The sequence below is a fragment of the Oryza glaberrima genome, chromosome 8 (genome assembly GCF_000147395.1).
Source record: "Oryza glaberrima chromosome 8, OglaRS2, whole genome shotgun sequence".
In the NCBI taxonomy this organism is placed as follows: Eukaryota; Viridiplantae; Streptophyta; class Magnoliopsida; order Poales; family Poaceae; genus Oryza; species Oryza glaberrima.
In genome coordinates, this window is record NC_068333.1 from 24,617,361 (window position 1) to 24,635,402 (window position 18,042).

General features: G+C 41.4%; 3 protein-coding genes across 7 annotated transcripts; all 3 read left to right on the forward strand.

The window, feature by feature from the left end:
* Nucleotides 1–2,219: 2,219 nt before the first annotated feature.
* LOC127781411 (WD repeat-containing protein DWA2-like) lies at nt 2,220–6,070 on the forward strand. Of its 2 annotated transcripts, none has more exons than XM_052308359.1 (14): nt 2,220–2,376; nt 2,451–2,534; nt 2,686–2,818; nt 2,927–3,038; nt 3,617–3,716; nt 3,897–4,024; nt 4,133–4,202; nt 4,635–4,723; nt 4,806–4,851; nt 4,939–5,009; nt 5,087–5,160; nt 5,245–5,303; nt 5,426–5,487; nt 5,567–6,070. In XM_052308359.1, the coding sequence occupies exons 1-13, from the start codon at nt 2,329–2,331 to the stop codon at nt 5,465–5,467; spliced, it is 1,056 nt and encodes a 351-aa protein (XP_052164319.1). In that variant the 5' UTR covers nt 2,220–2,328; the 3' UTR covers nt 5,468–5,487; nt 5,567–6,070. The 2 variants fall into 2 exon arrangements, with proteins under 2 accessions (XP_052164319.1, XP_052164318.1); XM_052308358.1 differs by having other exon boundaries at nt 2,221–2,376; nt 5,591–6,070.
* A 1,250-nt stretch (nt 6,071–7,320) lies between these two features.
* Nucleotides 7,321–11,844, forward strand: LOC127781409 (O-fucosyltransferase 16-like). Of its 4 annotated transcripts, none has more exons than XM_052308355.1 (10): nt 7,321–7,660; nt 7,743–7,811; nt 8,315–8,393; nt 8,568–8,644; nt 8,866–8,954; nt 9,051–9,234; nt 9,487–9,668; nt 10,381–10,483; nt 10,578–10,909; nt 10,996–11,844. In XM_052308355.1, the coding sequence occupies exons 1-10, from the start codon at nt 7,469–7,471 to the stop codon at nt 11,486–11,488; spliced, it is 1,800 nt and encodes a 599-aa protein (XP_052164315.1). In that variant the 5' UTR covers nt 7,321–7,468; the 3' UTR covers nt 11,489–11,844. The 4 variants fall into 4 exon arrangements, with proteins under 4 accessions (XP_052164315.1, XP_052164316.1, XP_052164313.1 ...); XM_052308356.1 differs by having other exon boundaries at nt 7,321–7,657; XM_052308353.1 differs by having other exon boundaries at nt 7,322–7,660; nt 8,559–8,644.
* A 265-nt stretch (nt 11,845–12,109) lies between these two features.
* On the forward strand, nt 12,110–17,817 carry LOC127781408 (probable rhamnogalacturonate lyase B). Its single transcript, XM_052308352.1, has 18 exons — nt 12,110–12,264; nt 13,223–13,315; nt 13,405–13,680; nt 13,869–13,965; nt 14,083–14,204; nt 14,442–14,495; nt 14,602–14,721; nt 14,847–14,966; nt 15,077–15,218; nt 15,308–15,478; nt 15,575–15,730; nt 15,894–16,000; nt 16,128–16,218; nt 16,352–16,493; nt 16,570–16,726; nt 16,821–16,937; nt 17,017–17,143; nt 17,265–17,817. Exons 3-18 carry the CDS (start codon nt 13,667–13,669, stop codon nt 17,502–17,504), a joined length of 1,977 nt encoding a protein of 658 aa, XP_052164312.1. The 5' UTR covers nt 12,110–12,264; nt 13,223–13,315; nt 13,405–13,666; the 3' UTR covers nt 17,505–17,817.
* The last annotated feature ends 225 nt before the right edge of the window (nt 17,818–18,042 follow it).

The window sequence follows — 18,042 nt, forward strand, 5'->3', positions numbered from 1 at the left end:
TGGGCTGGTTTGGTTTGTGGCCTAAATTAGGCTTACCAATTTTTGGCAATTTCAATAGTGTTTAGTGTCTATTTGGTTTGAAGCCAAATTTTGGCATGCCTAAGAAAATAGGCCGTTTCAATAGTGAACTTAGGCTATTTTGGCTTCAATCCAAACACAATTTTGCCTTACCAAAATTAGTCATGCCAAAACTTGCCAAATTTTGGTACTAATAAAATTTGGTAAGGCCTATTTAGGCCACAAACCAAACCAGCCCTCTCCTTCCTTTTTTTTTAACCGTTTTTATACGGAATACGTGGACAAACAGTTTGCAGTTAGACGGAGTCATTAGAGCATCCGCGATGGTAAAGTAAAGTGCTCTCTATAAAACATGTATATCTCAGCAATAGACTAGATTAATAGTAAACCACCTCAATAGTATGTCTACATGGGTATCTATAGCTCTCTCATGCATTGCCTCGTTTTTCTCTATAGACTATCTCTATGTTAGTAGATAGCTTCGCTCTCTCTCTTCATTTAATATCTTCCAAGTAGGAAAATATGCTGACATGGATCTCTTGTAGAGAGCTTATAGATAACCATTGCGGGTGCCCTTAGTATCCAAGTAATATACAGGTGGCTATATTGCATTTGCGTTGACAAAATTAATGAGTTGGAGAAGAAATGGGTGAAGGGAGAGTGAGTAGGTCACTTAAATAATCATCGGTTTCTACAGCACTCAAAGACACTTAAAGGCTAGATAAAACGCATCAGGTCAGCTTTTATTGACCCATGTGATGTAGAGATATTGAGATAGTGGTGACATCATTGCACAAACAAAAACATTGCCTCCCTTGGGACAACAAACATGAGAGTGTGCATCACGCCAAGAGTTACCCAATGTTGTACATTGTTTGTTCTGTTTTTCATGGTTGTCATCAACAATGTTCTCATTTGTAGCGGGTCCATGTCAGTAACCGTGCATAGGCGCGCGCGCTTGAATTGGCAATAGATAGTCGCTCGCTTCTCTCTCTCTAGTCCTTCTCTTTTATATAAGCAGGCTATTATCTTGCTTACTCTAAAGTGACGGTGCTTGATATAGAGTAGTGGTGGTACTCTGTTTTTAGACTTTGCAATAATACTCTCTGTCAATAATGATCAGCGGCGGAGCTAGGGCCCGGCGACCCTGGGCACTTGCCCGGGCTTCGGCGCCGCAAGCATCATCTGATTAGTGCTAATTTATGGTGCTTAGCCAAGCATGAAGCAGTATAAGCACACTATTTGGGTTGGGACACTTAATAATGTGTATAAGTATTAGAGAACATACTTAGCCACAGCATACAATAACTAGCATGCTGCATGCAGTAGTATAAGTACGTTTTAATAATCTGTTAGACATAATCATCTAGGGTAACTTGAAGCACCAGAATTATTTACTAGCTAGATCGTTGTACCCATTACTTGAGTGTAAGCTATTAGACATCTGCAATCTAAAGGCAAAGTAAATTTTCTAGCACCATTATAATTTTTCTCTTTTCGAGATAATAAATTACTAAGTCCCATAGTCTGCAAAAACACAACCATGTTTTCCTCTAAATTAGAATAGATAAAAAAGTTGTTGTATAGTACACAATCTATGGAGTTATGTGTGATTTGTTATATATCCGTTGGCGGAACAGGCTCACACAAATTTCTAGATCCGCACTGATAATGATTCTGGACGTCGTCCACTCGTTCTAACCTTGAGAAAGCCCGGACTCCTCTCACCTTCTGCTTTCTTCTCATAAAGAACAAGTGCTGAAATTTTGAGAAGGAAATGTGTGACACCTCGAAAATCGAAATAATTGATGGAAAAAAGTTTTGAAAAGCTAGAGCTAGCAAGCTGTTGGCCCATATATCTTTGATGGTCGATGGCTGTTGGGTTTGTGGGCTTGTGCTAGGCGTCCCAGCTACTCAGGCTGTAAGGGGTTTCCGGCCTATGTGCGGCCCATATTGTATGGGCCGCAAGTCCGGAACGGACTGTAACTTCCTTGCGGGCCCACACTACGCGATCGTAGATGGGCCGGGCCGTATTGGGGAGCCGAATCCTATTTGAACGGCCTACCTACCTTTCCCAACGCTCACGTCTAACCAAATCTTTTCCGCTTCGCATACGTAGAAAACGTAAACCATTGACCATATCGGACACGGTCTCAAGAAGTTCGTTTCCATGTGTACGAAACATATTCTTTTTCTCGATAAGAAGTGTAGAAGGCGCCAGGTCGCCGTAGTCTCGCTCGTCTCCGTGCATTCCGCGATCTCCGTGCCCGTCGACCACCGTGGTGCTCGCCGGCGACGGACGGAGCGAGAATGCAGGGCGGATCTAGCGGCATCGTCTACGGCGGCCTCAAGTACCAGGCAAGCCTTCTCGAACCTTCTAGAACAGTCTCCCGTAGGGGGGCGCCCCTCACCCTTGCACCCCACTCTTGCAGGCGCGGTGCATCGCCGACGTGCGCGCGGCCGCCGGGTCGACCACCTTCCTCGCCGGAACCCTCAGTCTCAAGGAGGAGAACGAGGTGCGTCTCCTGGAGGAGGGGGGGAGGGCTCTCCGCCCCAACTCGTCTTCTTCCATCGACTCTGGCTCTGCCCTGTGTGTTGCAGCAATTCGAGCAATTGTAGAAGAGAACGTTGTGATTGGATCTCTAACTCGTTGTTGCTGCCAAGTAGGTGCACCTGATCCGGTTTTCGCCGGCGGAGAGCGAGCTGGTGTGCGACGGGCTGTTCTACCATCCAAACGAGATCTGGGACCTTAAGTCTTGCCCCTTCGATCATAGGGTCTTCTCCACAGTCTACACGTCTGGTAAAGAAAGAATTCCCCTCTTTGTTACTCTCTTTCTGCCGGTGCATTGGGCATTTCATCTAGTTGTAAATTTCTAAAAATTTCTTTATGTTATGATATGGATGGAAGGCGAGGGCTATGGTGCATCTGTTTGGAAGATCCCGGAGCTGCACGGGCAGTCGAATTCGCCGCCACTTGAGCAGCTTTTCACGCTTGATGAGCACACGGGCAAAATAAGATGGTGCGCGCTCTTGTTTCTGTTGATGTTCTGTGCTCGCTTGTTCTGGTGCCGTTTAGTCTTATTGCTGTAGAGTATTTTGCCGCTTGTTGATTTTATACATACTGGTAAGTAGTAACCAGAGTCTAGTTGAAGAATGCAACTGTATGCTGATGATTTGCAAAGCCCAAAAAGGGTCTCTTATTTTGGGGATTAGTCGACTCACAAAAACGATGACTGTGATTTTACCAATGCTACTTTATGAAGCACATTGTCATGAGAAGGTTATACACCATATAGGGTTCAGCGGATATTTCAAGTTTTCCTAGCATACCTTACTTGTTTACAACACATAGCTACAATTCGAAGGCCAAAGCAACATAAGAATTAATTTTGGCTCGTCCGAGGTTCTCTATAGGGAGCACACAATAGATGAAATTTTAATATTTTTATTTACCAATACCATTTTTTGATCTAAAGTTTTAGATAAGTTATGACCTTTCTTCACAGTCTTATAACAATGTATAAGCTCCTTTAATACATTGTTATTTCTGGTGGATACCATGCTCAGACTGTATCTGTAAGCTGGCTTATCTTTGCAGTGTTCTCTGGTGGCCACTAGGGAAGCACGACAAGTTAATTAGTATTGATGACAGAAATATTTTCCTCTGGAATATAGATGCATCAAATAAGTCAGCCAAGGTGTGCCCAGCATCCTTCTGTTTTACCAATAGTACATCGACATAATTACGTGATATTACATTGTTTCTAAGCATTGTCTTTGCACTTCAGTGTCAACTTTATGGAAACTTACAGTTCTGTATCTCTGTTAGCAGAAGTTCTGAACTTAATCTTGTCCTAACCTGAATTCCTATGTTACAGGTGATGCAAAAGGGGTCTGCTGACATGCTTCCCAATTTACGTGGTGGATCTTGGGATCCACACGATCACAATTCAATTGCTGCAATTACTGATTCCTCACTTCACTGCTGGGATCTCCGTTCTATGAAGTTAATACCTTCACAATCTTGACCTATTAAATTTGTTGATCTAGTGTCTGTGGTTTAGATGCTGAAATGTTCCACTTATATCTTTATCTGTGAACTTGTTCTTTTCAGGAAATCAAATGCAATTGAGCATGCGCATTTTCGGGATGTGGATTATAACCCCAAGAAACAGCACTTAATTGTGAGTGGTGATACTTGCCGTACTTCATTTCAAGTGTTTCAGATCAAGCCATAGTTCGTTTGCTTAAGTCATGGTTATGAATTAGTACTGAAGAGAAAAACACTGTTGTATTACTTCCGTTTTCTTTGTTACCTGTCAACTTCGTTTCGTCTTTGTTTTGATTAAGGATCCTGCAGAGATTATTTTTCTTACATTAGTAGGTACCGTGTGGTATCAGCTGTGCCGCTACTTGCTAGCCGTTACTTTTTTTATTGTTCAATGAAACTAAACACTCGGATTTGATTGTGTTATCTAGCTGAATCATTGAATCCTATTTCAGAGGTTGTTGAATCAGACAATTGTGCAATTAACGGTTATAGTGATAGGTACTGTTTATTTTTATTCAGTTTAATTTATTTATGGTTCCAATAAAAGATCCTTTATGCATTGTAGACAACAGCAGAAGATGAATTTGGTATCCGTTTGTGGGATCTCAGAATGCTTAAGTATCCTCTGAAGAATCTCCCTGGGCATTCGCATTGGTATATTTCTATATCCTGTTTTACTCAGATCAGAATCCTTTCAATTCAATGTTTAGTTAGTTGATCCTTGTGAATTTTGCAGGACATGGGCTGTTCGGCACAATCCTGAGCATGACCAGTTGATTCTGGTCTCTCCCTCTCTCTCTATTTCTTCAAGTGGTTTGCATATTGTGATGTACTGTTTTATTGTGTACTGACTATTGTAACTCCTGTAGAGTGCTGGAACAGATTCAACTGTCAATTTGTGGTTTGCTAAAGTTGGCACTGATGACTCAGGACCTGAAAGGTTTCTATTCCTTGTGTATTTTCTTGTTTGGTTACTTTGTTTGTTATAATCTTGATGCCCACATTCTTGCTTATCAGTCCTCCTGGTTCACCCACAAGAGAAGAAGAACCATTACTAAATTCATACACTGATTATGAAGATAGCATATACGGTACCCTCAGGAATTCCTACCTGTGTTTATAATTCTACGTTATAATTTTGACAAGGAATCACACAGCGTATTAAAAATTTGTAGGTATTGCATGGAGCTCCCATGATCCGTCATTATTTGCTTCTTTATCTTATGACGGAAGGGTAAGTACCTGCAGCATTTGTATGCTTATTTGAAATATTTGTCTTGTGATTTTTTAAAGCCAGTTTATCTGATATCTGAATCTTGACTCTAATGATCTGTGATAATTTCCTCTAATGGTCAGGTTGTTTTAGAATCAGTCAAGCCCTACTTGCAGAGAAAATGAAGCTGCATGTTCTCTCCGTTGTAAGGGCACATAACTCCACTTCTTTGCTCAGTATGTTGTTGATGCGATTACCAATAGTACCTTCTCTTGTTCTAACAGACCTTCCCTTTTCTGCTCAAGCAGACTTGTTTGTTGTGCATATTATTGGTGTTGTAGAGCTTCTCCTTGCCATCCTATATACTGTACTCTGGTACATGGAGTTGATGCGATGGCCTGATTCGACAGCTTGTGACCCCAGAACAATAGCAAGCCAATAATGTTTCAGTAACCATCTTGGCAGAAATCCAGTGTCTCATATGATCTGCCACTCTTGTGATTCAGGCCAGCTGTAATTGCAAAATTCAGCCTGGTACAATTGCCAAATACTGCTCCTCGAGTGATTCTTGAATGTCATATATCTGAGAAAGGTTGGTGTCAATTGTTGCGTTATGTGGTGAAGTACAACCGATCTGAATTTTGTAGAACTGTTGAGATTGACAAGATCTGAGCTTCTGTTTTTCATTCGATTTTTCACTGTATGAGTGGTTGCCTTACTTTAGCAAAGATTAATATTTCGTCTGTATGTTACAAAATCATTCAGGGAATGAGCAAATTAACTTCAAATTGTTTTGGGCATGAGCCACCTACGAACTTGTCATGCGTTCAGGACGGCAGGCTCACATGCTTTCAGCATTTCTTTTTCGCGAAGATTTTGTCGACAGTTTCTTTTTAAATCATATGTGTTCGCTGATACCCCCTCCGTTTCAAAATATTTGACACCGTTGATTATTTTAGCACATGTTTGACCGTTCGTCTTATTAAAAAATTTGTGAAATATGTAAAACTATATGTATATATGAAAGTATATTTAACAATGAATCAAATGATATGAAAATAATAAATAATTACTTAATTTTTTTGAATAAGACAAATGGTCAAACACGTATTAAAAAGTCAGTAGTATCAAATATTTTGAAACGAAGGGAGAAATTTGTTTTAGAAAATGATCAACCTTTTTTTATGAAAAAAACAAATCAACATTTTGCTTGTTTTTTCAGTCTGGTCCCATCTGTCGCCAAAATTCCGAACGGATTGGGATTCGGTGACATTCCCCCGTGACGTTCTCGGTGACATTGAGTCACTGATATGTGGGTCGCGCCGCCGAGAATGTCACGGGGGAATGTCACCGAATCTCAGTCCAACCCGAACACACGCAGACATTCACGTTTCCTCCATGTGTCATCAATGATGGTGGAGAAATTCGTGCTTCAATTACTCCATTAAAGGGCAAGTTTTAACCGGAGGATTACAGAAAAATTTCGACCAATTTGTACTAGCTAATGTGAATACATCTCCTTTACAAATGTACACAAAAGTCTCAATTCCTACAGAAATCGACAATAAATACCTGTATCCTTTTTTAGATGAAATATCTTGTATTCAAATTGCATCGTTTAATCGTTACAGTTATATGTGCTATGAAAAAAGGAAAAGAATTTGAAAAATTAGTACAAAATTTGCAATACGGAAATCCAGTTTAATTTAATACTCCCTCCATTCCAAATTGATCTACATATTTCATGGGTACACCAAGACAAAAAAAAGCTAATAAATCTCTCATACTATATTTATTCTAGCAACAAACTCAATGCATGCACCATCCCCACTATTTCCTAGCCAATAGCAAATCAAGATATTGCATGTGGGTTATAAATACTGTGTACATGGATACATGCATCAATGTCCATTTACTCCAATGCATAAATAACGAATAGACTTAATAAATGAATACAAATATGTAGATCATTTAGAAATAACCTAAAAATCAATTTGGAATGGAGGGAGTACTGCACTGCCGTACACTGGAACAGTATCACCTTCTCGAAAGTTCAAACCCACTCATCGAAATTCCACAAGTCTCCCATGTCGCCGCCGTCTCGGCGACCACCCCACCACCACCGCAGCCGCTGCCGTCGCGGCACTACCTCCCTAGCCTAGCCTGAGATCTCCGGGCTCCGGAGGATGGCCCAGCCTCGACGGCGCGGCGGCGGCGGAGGCCACAACAAGTGCCCGCGCCCGGCCCTGCTGCCGGCGGCGGCGCTCCTGCTCTTCCTCCTCGCCGCCGTCGCGCTGCTCTACGTCTCCCCGCCGCCGCTCACCGATCACCCGGCCCTCGCTTCCTCTCGCCGCCGCTCCCCTCATGCCCCCCTGGTGGTGTTGCACTAGTACCCCTTCCTACCTGCTTCCCACGCTTATCCCGATCTAATTTGTCTTGCTCTGTGCATTCCGAGTGCAGCTGAACAGCTCCGGCGGCGGAAGCACGGTGGTGTCCGAGCACAGCGAGATTTCGCGCGTTCCGATAAGCGTAAGCTTCTTTGGTTAGATTAAGCGAACTAATTCCTCGATTAATTGTCAGAGGTTGCGTGATTGTGCTGTTCAGAAATTAGTAGATACAGAGCACTTATTCCAGTTCTAGTGCCTAACTAATTGTTTCTGGGAAATGGTTGTTTTAATTGGTAGATAATGATTCAGGTTCCATTCCCTGTGCCATTTTTGAAGCAAATTAGATGATGGCAAGCTATTAAATTGAGCTCTTTTCTACTATATTTATGGAGTTAGATTTGGATGTTCTAGAGTATTTTCTAACTTGTTATCATGGGTTTATTTATTTCCTTTGAAACACAACTTGTTCTCATGGGTTTTCTAGATGTGATCCTCTGAGATTTGAGTTAAACTGATTTTATGTAATGCGCTCAAGAGTTAAGACACTCCCTATTTTGAAATATAGACCCATGAAATATGTACTCATTTTGCTCCATTTTTGTCTAAAGTAGCATGAAAACTTCATTGCAATTTCTCATACTGCAGAAAGAGGCAGATGGCCTTTGGGGTTCTAAGTTTGCGAGCAGATTCTATGGGTGCAGCAACTCAAGCAGCAGGTTCCTTGGTGCGCATTATTTTTCCACTGACAGTTGGTTAAAATTTGCTCGAACTGAGTAGTGTTTTAGATTTGTAGTGTGCATGTTTCTGAGGCATTCTACATATAGGAGGTTTTAGTGGCAGTGGTACTATTCTTTGTTGTATGGATTACCTGAAATAGTCAATGTTTTAGATTGTGCAGGTTCAAGTGTTATCACGCAACCAGACCGTTATTTGATGATCGTTACAAGTGGAGGCCTCAATCAACAGAGAACAGGGGTAATATATGTGCCACACTGTTCCTTATCAAATACTGTGATGCGTGTGGATGGATAGGAAAAAGAATAAAAGAAATCAGTTTGCAAATGTACATGAAGAATCAACTTGTACACATAGATTTTATGTGATCCATTATGACACCATGTTCCATGTAACTCCGTGGTAGTTATGTGTATTCTGTTGTTCCATATGCATAACTATGACCATCTTCTGCTTTTCAGATAATTGATGCTGTTGTTGCTGCACGTATCTTAAATGCCACACTTGTTGTTCCCAAATTGGATCAAACATCTTTCTGGAAAGATGCAAGGTTAATTTGAGTATTGAGCGCTTGCTACCCTAATATTCTAAGGCTGCCCATGTTTCTATGAACACTTACATTTGTATGTATACTGTTTCTCTGCAGCAATTTCTCTGAAATTTTTGACGTCGACTGGTTCATCTCGAATCTATCAAAGGATGTAAAGATTGTGAAAGAGCTTCCAGAGATAGGAGGCAAACTGCGGACTCCTCATAGAATGCGTGTGCCCCGAAAATGTACTCAGAGATGTTATGTGAACCGTGTGTTGCCTGCACTTCTTAAGAAACATGTAAGTCATTGCTAGCAGCATATAATCCCAAGATACTTTTAAATTATGTGCTAATTCACCATCTTGATGATATGAATTTTTGAGATCAGGAATAGAAATTTCATATTCTTGGTAGGTCAATTGACTGTACTTTCGCTCCACTGACTGACCATTGACCACCTTGTGACTTCAAATAAATTTACTTCTTCTGTTCAGAGACACTCATAATACCAATACCAGGATACCTTATATCATTACTTTCACGTAGTGCAGGTTGTTCGGCTGACGAAATTTGATTATAGACTAGCAAACAGGTTGGACACAGATCTGCAGAAGCTGAGATGCAGAGTAAACTATCATGGGTTGAGATTTACTGGCCTAATAGAAGAAATGGGTGAAAAATTAATACAAAGAATGAGAGAGAGAAGCAAACATTTTATTGCTCTTCATTTAAGGTACACGCATCTCAAGTTCTGGTGCTTGAGCTCTCATATTTTGGTTTTCCTTTAATACAAAACTAGAGAGTCTTATATTCTTAGTGCTGTATTTGTGAAGAACATAGTTTCTTTTTCTCAGGGGATTACTTGAAACCCATTTTAGGTCATAAGGGGGGCAATTTTCATCTCTAGCTTGGATTAGCAAATGTTGGGCTCCTTAGCATGTTTCTTTTATCATGAATACCCCAGTTGAGCATCGCCTGGATTTGAGAGGGAGGATGCACAAAATAGGATGCATGCACAAAATAGTGAAGGGTGATATCTAAAAGTTGTCAACCAATACTGTCCAAAGTAGCCTTTGTGCGGGCACATACTCATACTAGTAGAACATATATATGGAGTTCCGAATGGCATGTCAGAAGAGGGTCCTCCTGTGCTCCATCTATGTATTGAGAAGATTGGTCTCAGATCTTATCGATAATATCAGTCAATCACTTGTTGGTCATGCTAGTAAAGAGAGAAGGCCATCATATAGCATGCTCTTGTCAGGAGAAGTTCAGTTTAGTGGATTGGCTGTGACCTTTGCTTCAGAATAGACCACCATCTTGGTCTGAAGTTGTACTGGTTTCTGATTTTCTTGTATGAGTAATACAAGTATGTTGTCTATTTAGTTTGTAGTGGTTTCCTTTTTTTTCCTTTTCCCTAAACAGTCTTTCTCTTGGGTTGCCAGATTTGAACCTGATATGCTTGCCTTTTCGGGGTGCTATTATGGTGGTGGAGAAAAAGAAAGAAAAGAGCTTGGTGCAATACGGAAGAGATGGAAAACCTTGCATGTACGTATGGCATATCATTATAGTGTATTAGTACGTACTTAAAATGGCATATATCCTTGACCGAACTACTTACTGCAACCTCTTCTTTGTTTAGGCTATCAACCCTGAGAAAGGAAGAAGGCAAGGTAGATGCCCATTGACTCCTGAAGAGGTGGGGCTGATGTTGAGGGCACTGGGCTACAGAAATGATGTTCACATTTATGTTGCATCTGGAGAGATATATGGCGGGGCAAGGACATTAGCACCCCTCAAAGCGTTCTTCCCAAATCTCCACACGAAAGAAACAATATCAAGCAAAGAGGAGCTGGCTCCATTCTCTAAATACTCATCTCGCATGGCTGCACTTGATTTTATTGTATGTGATGGAAGTGATGCTTTTGTGACTAACAACAATGGTAACATGGCTAAAATTTTGGCTGGGCGAAGGTATACTTCTCTTCTGCTACTGGAAGCTCCCTGCTGTCATCATGTACTTCGTTATTAGTTCTGATCATCTATACTGCTTTTGATAGGAGATATTTTGGGCATAAGAGAACGATCCGGCCAAATGCTAAAAGGCTCTATTCCTTAATTTCGAACAGAAGAAACATGTCATGGGATTCATTCTCCTCAAGAGTGCGCATGGTTCAGAAAGGATTTATGGGAGAGCCCAAGGAACTCAGGCCAGGAAGGGGAGAATTTCATGAGAACCCTTCTACCTGTATATGTGAAAAAACCGTTAGCAAAACAGTAGCCAAATCTAACTCCCAATTTGAGCAAGTCTTAAGTAATGATACTGAGAGAGGAATAGCCATTCAAACTGAGCAAGTCTCGAGTAATGATACTGAGATGGGAATAGCCACTAGTGAGCCCACAGTTCCTGATCATACTGATGAAGAGGCAGGTGAATCCGAGGCAGATGAAGATGCTCCTGGAGAGAAAGAGGAGATAATTGATCCTGAAGCGGATGATGATGTGCAGTTCAGACTAGAGGATCCAGAGTTGGAAGGGATTCTTTCAGATTAGTTGAGTTGTCGATGCTTCACCAACCAATTTTTTTGGTGAGCAATTGAGGAATTTTGCCCCTCTAACGCCTAAACTGTACATAACTTGGTTTGCTCTGTCAATGTACATCTCTAGGCTAGTTCATAGTGACATTTTTCTGTAGTTCACTCACTCCAGTGTCACGCCGGCGGTTGATCTCTTAGAAGCTTTGAGTTTGTAGCACTTGTGGTTTGCATTGATATAGCCTGTAGCATATGCTCTTGTACCTGTTATTCAACTCCTTTTTGTGGTGTCTAAAATGGATGTTCTATTTTGACCTGTTTGCAGCAAATGCAATTGAGCAGCTTTGTTTGAAACCAGTGAGGTCTTCTTTTAACTGTATCAAATTTATCTGTGTTGATTTCAACCTTTCATGCTATCAACTGAATTACAATGATACCCGCCTACCTGGATCAAGTAAAGGAGTAAAGCTTTGCAAAAAGTTACCAGTTTGCAAGGAACATAACTCCTGTCCGACACTAATTCTCAACATTATACCACTAAGTGCTGTATTTGTGACAAATTTGTGCTCTTGAACATTCCCTGGAGAGAGATCGGATCTGTTGGTGGGTCGTCATCAATGAAAAAGAAGAGTGACAACACCTCCAAATCTAACTGAATGGAACTGCCATATTACTCTTGCTATTGATGAATTTGCAGGCGTTCTTCGGGATATCGTATGGTTTTGTTGTTACTGAACTAACTATTCTGGAGTCTGTAACCTCCATGGACGTCAATAACCGGCCAAACAAACAGAGGTTAGTTCAACAGTTCTCTTCCCTCTCCCTGTTTTAACTCATTTTCTTACTGCCCTGTTTGATTTCTGCAATTGCAGATAACTGTGCTGCTCACTTGTGATCTTTTCCCCTAGGTGATTCTTGCTCACTTTTGCTCTTGTCTATTGTTGCATCAAGCCCTCCACGAGCATCTCATCTTTCTACTTTCAAGGATCAGTTTTTCTTTTACCTCCCCTCTGCAATTCTCTGAATCTGACGACGGAGAACGCAATTTTCTTGCAAGCAGCACATGGCAGGATAGGGAACCCAAAACTTTTCATAGCTGGAGTACAGTTCTTGATTCACTATGCAACTATCCCTTTCTAGGAATTAGGCAATTAGGTCCCCGTGAATATCTCACTAGCCTTGATGCTTGGTACAGTAGAGAGTACAGTAGGAATCCTAGCTGAAGAGATGTATCAGCTGAGCTCCCATCACATGATCACTGTGCTGAACTACCTCCCCTGTTCCCCATACAATCTCTGATGCTTTGGATTTCGCTGCTCGTGCTGGTGTTCTTCCGTTCCAAGGACAAGAGGCCAAACGCTTTCCCCCAATGCCTGCCAATATCTCTATGCTTGCTCCAATGAAAGTCTTCTCTTCCTGTCGTTTTCTCTTTTCTGAACTTGTGTTTTCTCTTCCTCTCTGCCTCACGGGACTACTAGATGGTGACACTTGGGATGCTGTGGCTATCGGCATGTTCCACGTGTCAATGCCACAGAGTTCGGACATACACCAACTAGTTCATCATCTAGTAGACTAGTACTAGTGTCAGATTCTAATGTTGGCGTACTAATCTGTGTTAAAACTCACCTTTTCTCATTGATTTGAATTTTTCATAAGTATAGGAATACATAGGACACGATTTTATGCTTTTGTTTTGAGCTGAAAGCCTCTAAATAATAAGCCCTTTGCATCAAACACCCCTTTTTATTTGAAGGTTTGCAGCGAACAGCTTCCACTGAAGAAGTTGCCAGATGGTGGCAAGGCACATACTTCACTCAAAAGCTCCAACAAGCTGTTAGCTAATTAGGTCAAATCAGTTGCCGACCCCACTAAATATAAGCAAAGAAATCAATTCTTGAAGCAGTAGTTATCTTTGGCACCTTCCTTTTGCTGCAGGTCTCACCTCTCAACAAGTCAAGCCTCTGAAGCTTTTGATCACTTCACCTCGCACTCGCAGCAGCAGCAGGCTGTACTGACCAACCACCAAGAAGTATCGGCGCCATTGCTGTCCTCCTCCTTGGCTTGAACTCAACTCAACTCCAGTGCAGGCACATGCTTGCTTTCCAAACCAAGGGATAACCACTCATCTAATCAAGCCAACTCCACAAGCAGCTGGCCATCCACTGATTGATCAATCCATCCATCCATCAGCTTGCTCATGGGGAAACTTAGGTACTACTGCTGCTTCTGCATTCTTCTTTCTTCTGTTGCTACTGCTGCATCTGCACTGCATGGCCATGTCCACTCCACACACTTGGCCGGCATTGCCAGTCATTGCTATACTATATATGCTGCTGGTTTCCTGGTTTGGTGGTCTCATGCTCATGCATGCACACGTCCATCTGTGTTGAATTCTGAAGCTGCAAGAACCTATTGCCGTGCTGCATGGGCCATCCACCGGCGACCTCACCGGCCGGCGCCACCGCCGGCGTCAGCGTTAAGGTCAGCGACCGATATGTAAGTGTGCTGCTGCTGGTCAGCTCTGCCTGCGCATGTTCGATCGATTCATTGTTGACATGATTGATTGAATGATTGATTGGTTGGCCCGCGTTGCACCATTGCATGTGCATGCAGGTTGAGATTAAAAATGGCATATTTGAGCTTACGCTGTCCAACCCCGACGGGATCGTGACCGGCGTCCGGTATAATGGTGTGGACAACTTGATGGAGATTCTTAACAAAGAAGACAACAGAGGGTACCTACTGACAATTTTGCTTACGCTTTTTATCCTCTCTTTGATATGTTTAATTAGCAAGTACAATAGTTTGGTACTACTTGGATCTTGCCACATCCTACAAGTGTACATTTGTTAATTGTTATTCAGCTACTTTGCCAATTTAAAACTAAAGAAGAAACCTTTTAGTCCTCATTCAATTACAGGCTGCAACTGAGGTTATGGTCAATGTACTCATATGGTGTTGCATGTTGTCAGGTACTGGGACCTTGTTTGGAGTAAACTGGGAGAAAGAACTGGCATATTTGATGTGTAAGGGCTCTCAATTCACTCGGATTTCAGGAATCGCCTCCATATGATTACACTTTTTGTGCTAGAGAGAGCCCAGGTGTATCTGACATTGAACGTTGTTACGCAGAATAAAAGGGACAGAGTTCCGAATCATATATCAGGATGAAAACCAGGCAGAGGTCTCGTTCTTTAGAACATGGGATCCTTCTCTGGAAGGCAAAGCTGTTCCCTTGAACATTGATAAGAGGTGATCCAATAGCACAGGCATAACAATGGAATTGTTCTCAGCAATTCATTTGGAAAAAAGGCAATCATGTTTAACAGAGCAAGTAACTTTTGAAATATTTTGACAGCGCAAGTATGTTTGTACAGGTTCATTGTACTCCGGGGCTGCTCAGGATTCTATACCTACGGAATCTATGAGCATCAGGAAGGGTGGCCTGGTTTTAGCCTGGGAGAGACCAGGGTGGCCTTCAAGCTTCGGAAAGACAAGTTGTTCTAGTTCCTGAATTTAAGTTTTCTTTTTTTTTTTTTTGCAGTTTGCTGAATTATGCTACATCTTACACTGAATGTCTGAATCCATTACTTTGGTGCAAATTCAGGTTTCATTATATGGCATTAGCTGACGACAGGCAGAGAATAATGCCGATGCCTGAAGACCGAGTGCCGCCCCGGGGACAGCAATTAGCATACCCTGAAGCTGTCCTTCTTGTGGACCCAATAAATCCTGACCTAAGAGGAGAGGTAAGTTGACAAATATAGGATTTTTTTTATCTATGATAAACGTATTATATCATGAAGAATCTAAACACTGTTACTGGTAAATTGTCAAGGTTGATGATAAATACCAATACTCCTGTGAAGACCAGTATAACAATGTCCATGGATGGATATCATTCGATCCTCCAATTGGCTTCTGGCAGATCACTCCGAGTGACGAGTTCCGAACAGGAGGTCCCGTCAAGCAGAACTTGACCTCTCATGTTGGGCCAACTATGCTGGCTGTAAGTTCAGACATTGTATTATATTGAAATAAAAAGTTCAGATTATTAAGTTCAGACATTCTTCTGAAACCCTTTTTTTAAAAATATGTTTTTCAGATGTTTCTTAGCGGTCATTATGCTGGGGATGACCTTACACCCAAGTTCTTGACTGGTGAATACTGGAAAAAGGTCCATGGGCCTGTCTTCATGTACCTTAACTCCAGTTGGGATGGAAGTGACCCAACTCTACTCTGGGAGGATGCAAAAGTTCAGGTGAAAAATTGGATGCATATTTCGTCTCTAATTTGATATCTTTCTTTTATTCACAAAAGTTCAGGTGATAACATTCAGGTTGATTCTTATTGACAGTACAAGTGTTATGAACACGGCACAAGTAACTTGTCATTTAACTCTCTCTTTCTCCTTTTGAAATCAGATGATGATTGAGAAAGAGAGCTGGCCGTACTGTTTTGCACTGTCAGATGATTTTCAGAAGACTGAGCAAAGAGGTTGTATCTCTGGTAGATTACTCGTCCGAGACAGGTAGTAATTAATGACATCTTTTTCCAGTTTTATACAACAGTAGTAACTAAAAGAAGTTTGATTCAGTCCAGATGTAATTTAGTTCGCGATACATCTATTACTAATGAATTCATCATGTGTTATTTAGGTATTTAGATGATGCAGATCTTTATGCTACATCAGCTTATGTAGGCTTAGCTCTACCAGGAGATGTTGGATCCTGGCAAAGAGAGTGCAAGGTGATGCATGCTATATACACACTTATTCTTTTAGAACAAGCTTGAATACATGTTAGACTATGAAGTATATTATCAATCACATATTCCAACACCGTGACCCGGCAAAAAATATATATATATTCCAACACTGTAGGGATACCAATTCTGGTGTAGGGCAGAAGATGATGGAAGCTTTTGCATAAGAAACATTGTAGCTGGAGACTACAACCTTTATGCATGGGTTCCAGGATTTATAGGGGACTACAAACTGGATGCTAAGCTAACCATATCTTCAGGTCAGTATCTACCTGACATTTATTCCTCTTGCAGCTTCCAATGAGATATCCTGATATGTTCAGCACTCCTGTTCAGGGGATGACATTTATCTGGGTGACCTTGTGTATGAACCACCAAGAGACGGTCCCACGATGTGGGAGGTCGGAATACCTGATCGATCCGCCTCTGAATTCTATGTTCCAGACCCTAATCCCAACTATGTGAATAGGTTGTATATCAACCATCCTGACAGGTGATGCAGACTGGCTACCAACAGACTTCTCAAACATGTAGTAACCAAGTGATCATCATTTCTTATCATATAGTGTCCTTATCGTTCGTTACAGATTTAGGCAGTATGGACTTTGGGAAAGGTATGCAGAACTGTATCCAGACGGTGATCTGGTATACACAATTGGCCAGAGCGACTATACCACCGATTGGTTCTTTGCTCAAGTAAACAGGTGATGTTTTCATCTCATTTGAATACAACTGATTGCGCAGAGTTACATGATCTGCTTCTAACATCTGTGTCCACTGCAGAAGAACTGATCAGAGCACCTACCAGCCAACCACATGGCAAATAAAGTTCAATCTTGACAGTGTCAGTCCTAACAGCACATACAAATTCAGAGTGGCTCTTGCATCATCCGCAAATGCCGAGTTGCAGGTTATTTCAGAAAAAAAAAACACAAAAATACTTAGATTGGCCAATGTCCATTCCTATTTCATTATTTGTTATCATCATTCAAGAAGTTGATCCTAAATACACAAAATGCTTGTATTTTCAGGTTCGTTTCAACGATCAGGACAGAACTGCTCCTCACTTCACAACTGGGTTGATTGGGAAAGACAACACGATTGCGAGGCACGGGATCCATGGGCTGTACTGGCTGTTCAACATCGATGTGAGTGGAGCTTGGCTTGTTCAAGGGATGAACACCATCTACCTGAAGCAGCCCAGGAACCAGAGTCCATTTCAGGGACTGATGTATGACTACCTGAGAATGGAAGGTCCTTCTGGCAGCTAAGGCCAGTCTTTAGCTAGTTTAACCAGCCTCACCTGTGTGGCTAGTATAGCTGTACTATGCCTAGGTATGCAGTACGATTATGACCCAGATATTCCCATCCACTAATATTCTATTTAGTGTGCTTTAAAGTTTAATCTTATTTTACCAAAAAAAATCCTGGGTTTTGTCTAACCCCGGATTTAGCTTATCTGATTTAGGTTAGCTGGTAAAGATGTAAGCTGCCGAAATTTCGCAGAGCATCAGAATTCAGAAAACGATTAGATATACTCTAAATCGGTGATATGTATTGGAAAAAGAAATAACATTTCCCTGCTGTTTTAACTCTAGTGTAACAATTTGAAATAATCTAAATTGGTGCTATGCTCTTGTTTCTCAGAATTAAGGTTTGCAGCAAACAGCTTTCACTGGAGAAGTTGCCAGATGGTGGCAAGACACATTCTTCACTCAAAAGTCAAAAGCTCCAACAAGCTGTTAGTTAATTAGGTCAAATCGGTTGCCAACCCCACTAACTATTAGCAAAGAAATCAATTCTTGAAGC

What these genes read in the sequence shown, in the direction of transcription:
- LOC127781408 (XM_052308352.1), top strand. An exon ending in TTAAGGTCAGCGACCGATAT is followed by an intron (nt 13,966 to 14,082) that starts GTAAGTGTGCTG and finishes ATGTGCATGCAG; the next exon opens with GTTGAGATTAAAAATGGCAT. An exon ending in AGATTACTCGTCCGAGACAG is followed by an intron (nt 16,001 to 16,127) that starts GTAGTAATTAAT and finishes TGTGTTATTTAG; the next exon opens with GTATTTAGATGATGCAGATC.
- LOC127781409 (XM_052308353.1), top strand. Translation starts at nt 7,469, where the DNA reads ATGGCCCAGCCTCGACGGCGCGGCGGCGGCGGAGGCCACAACAAGTGC. An exon ending in CTCAAGCAGCAGGTTCCTTG is followed by an intron (nt 8,394 to 8,558) that starts GTGCGCATTATT and finishes TCAATGTTTTAG; the next exon opens with ATTGTGCAGGTTCAAGTGTT. An exon ending in CTGCACTTCTTAAGAAACAT is followed by an intron (nt 9,235 to 9,486) that starts GTAAGTCATTGC and finishes CACGTAGTGCAG; the next exon opens with GTTGTTCGGCTGACGAAATT.
- LOC127781411 (XM_052308359.1), top strand. Translation starts at nt 2,329, where the DNA reads ATGCAGGGCGGATCTAGCGGCATCGTCTACGGCGGCCTCAAGTACCAG. An exon ending in ACGGCGGCCTCAAGTACCAG is followed by an intron (nt 2,377 to 2,450) that starts GCAAGCCTTCTC and finishes CCACTCTTGCAG; the next exon opens with GCGCGGTGCATCGCCGACGT. An exon ending in CTTTATCTTATGACGGAAGG is followed by an intron (nt 5,304 to 5,425) that starts GTAAGTACCTGC and finishes TCTAATGGTCAG; the next exon opens with GTTGTTTTAGAATCAGTCAA.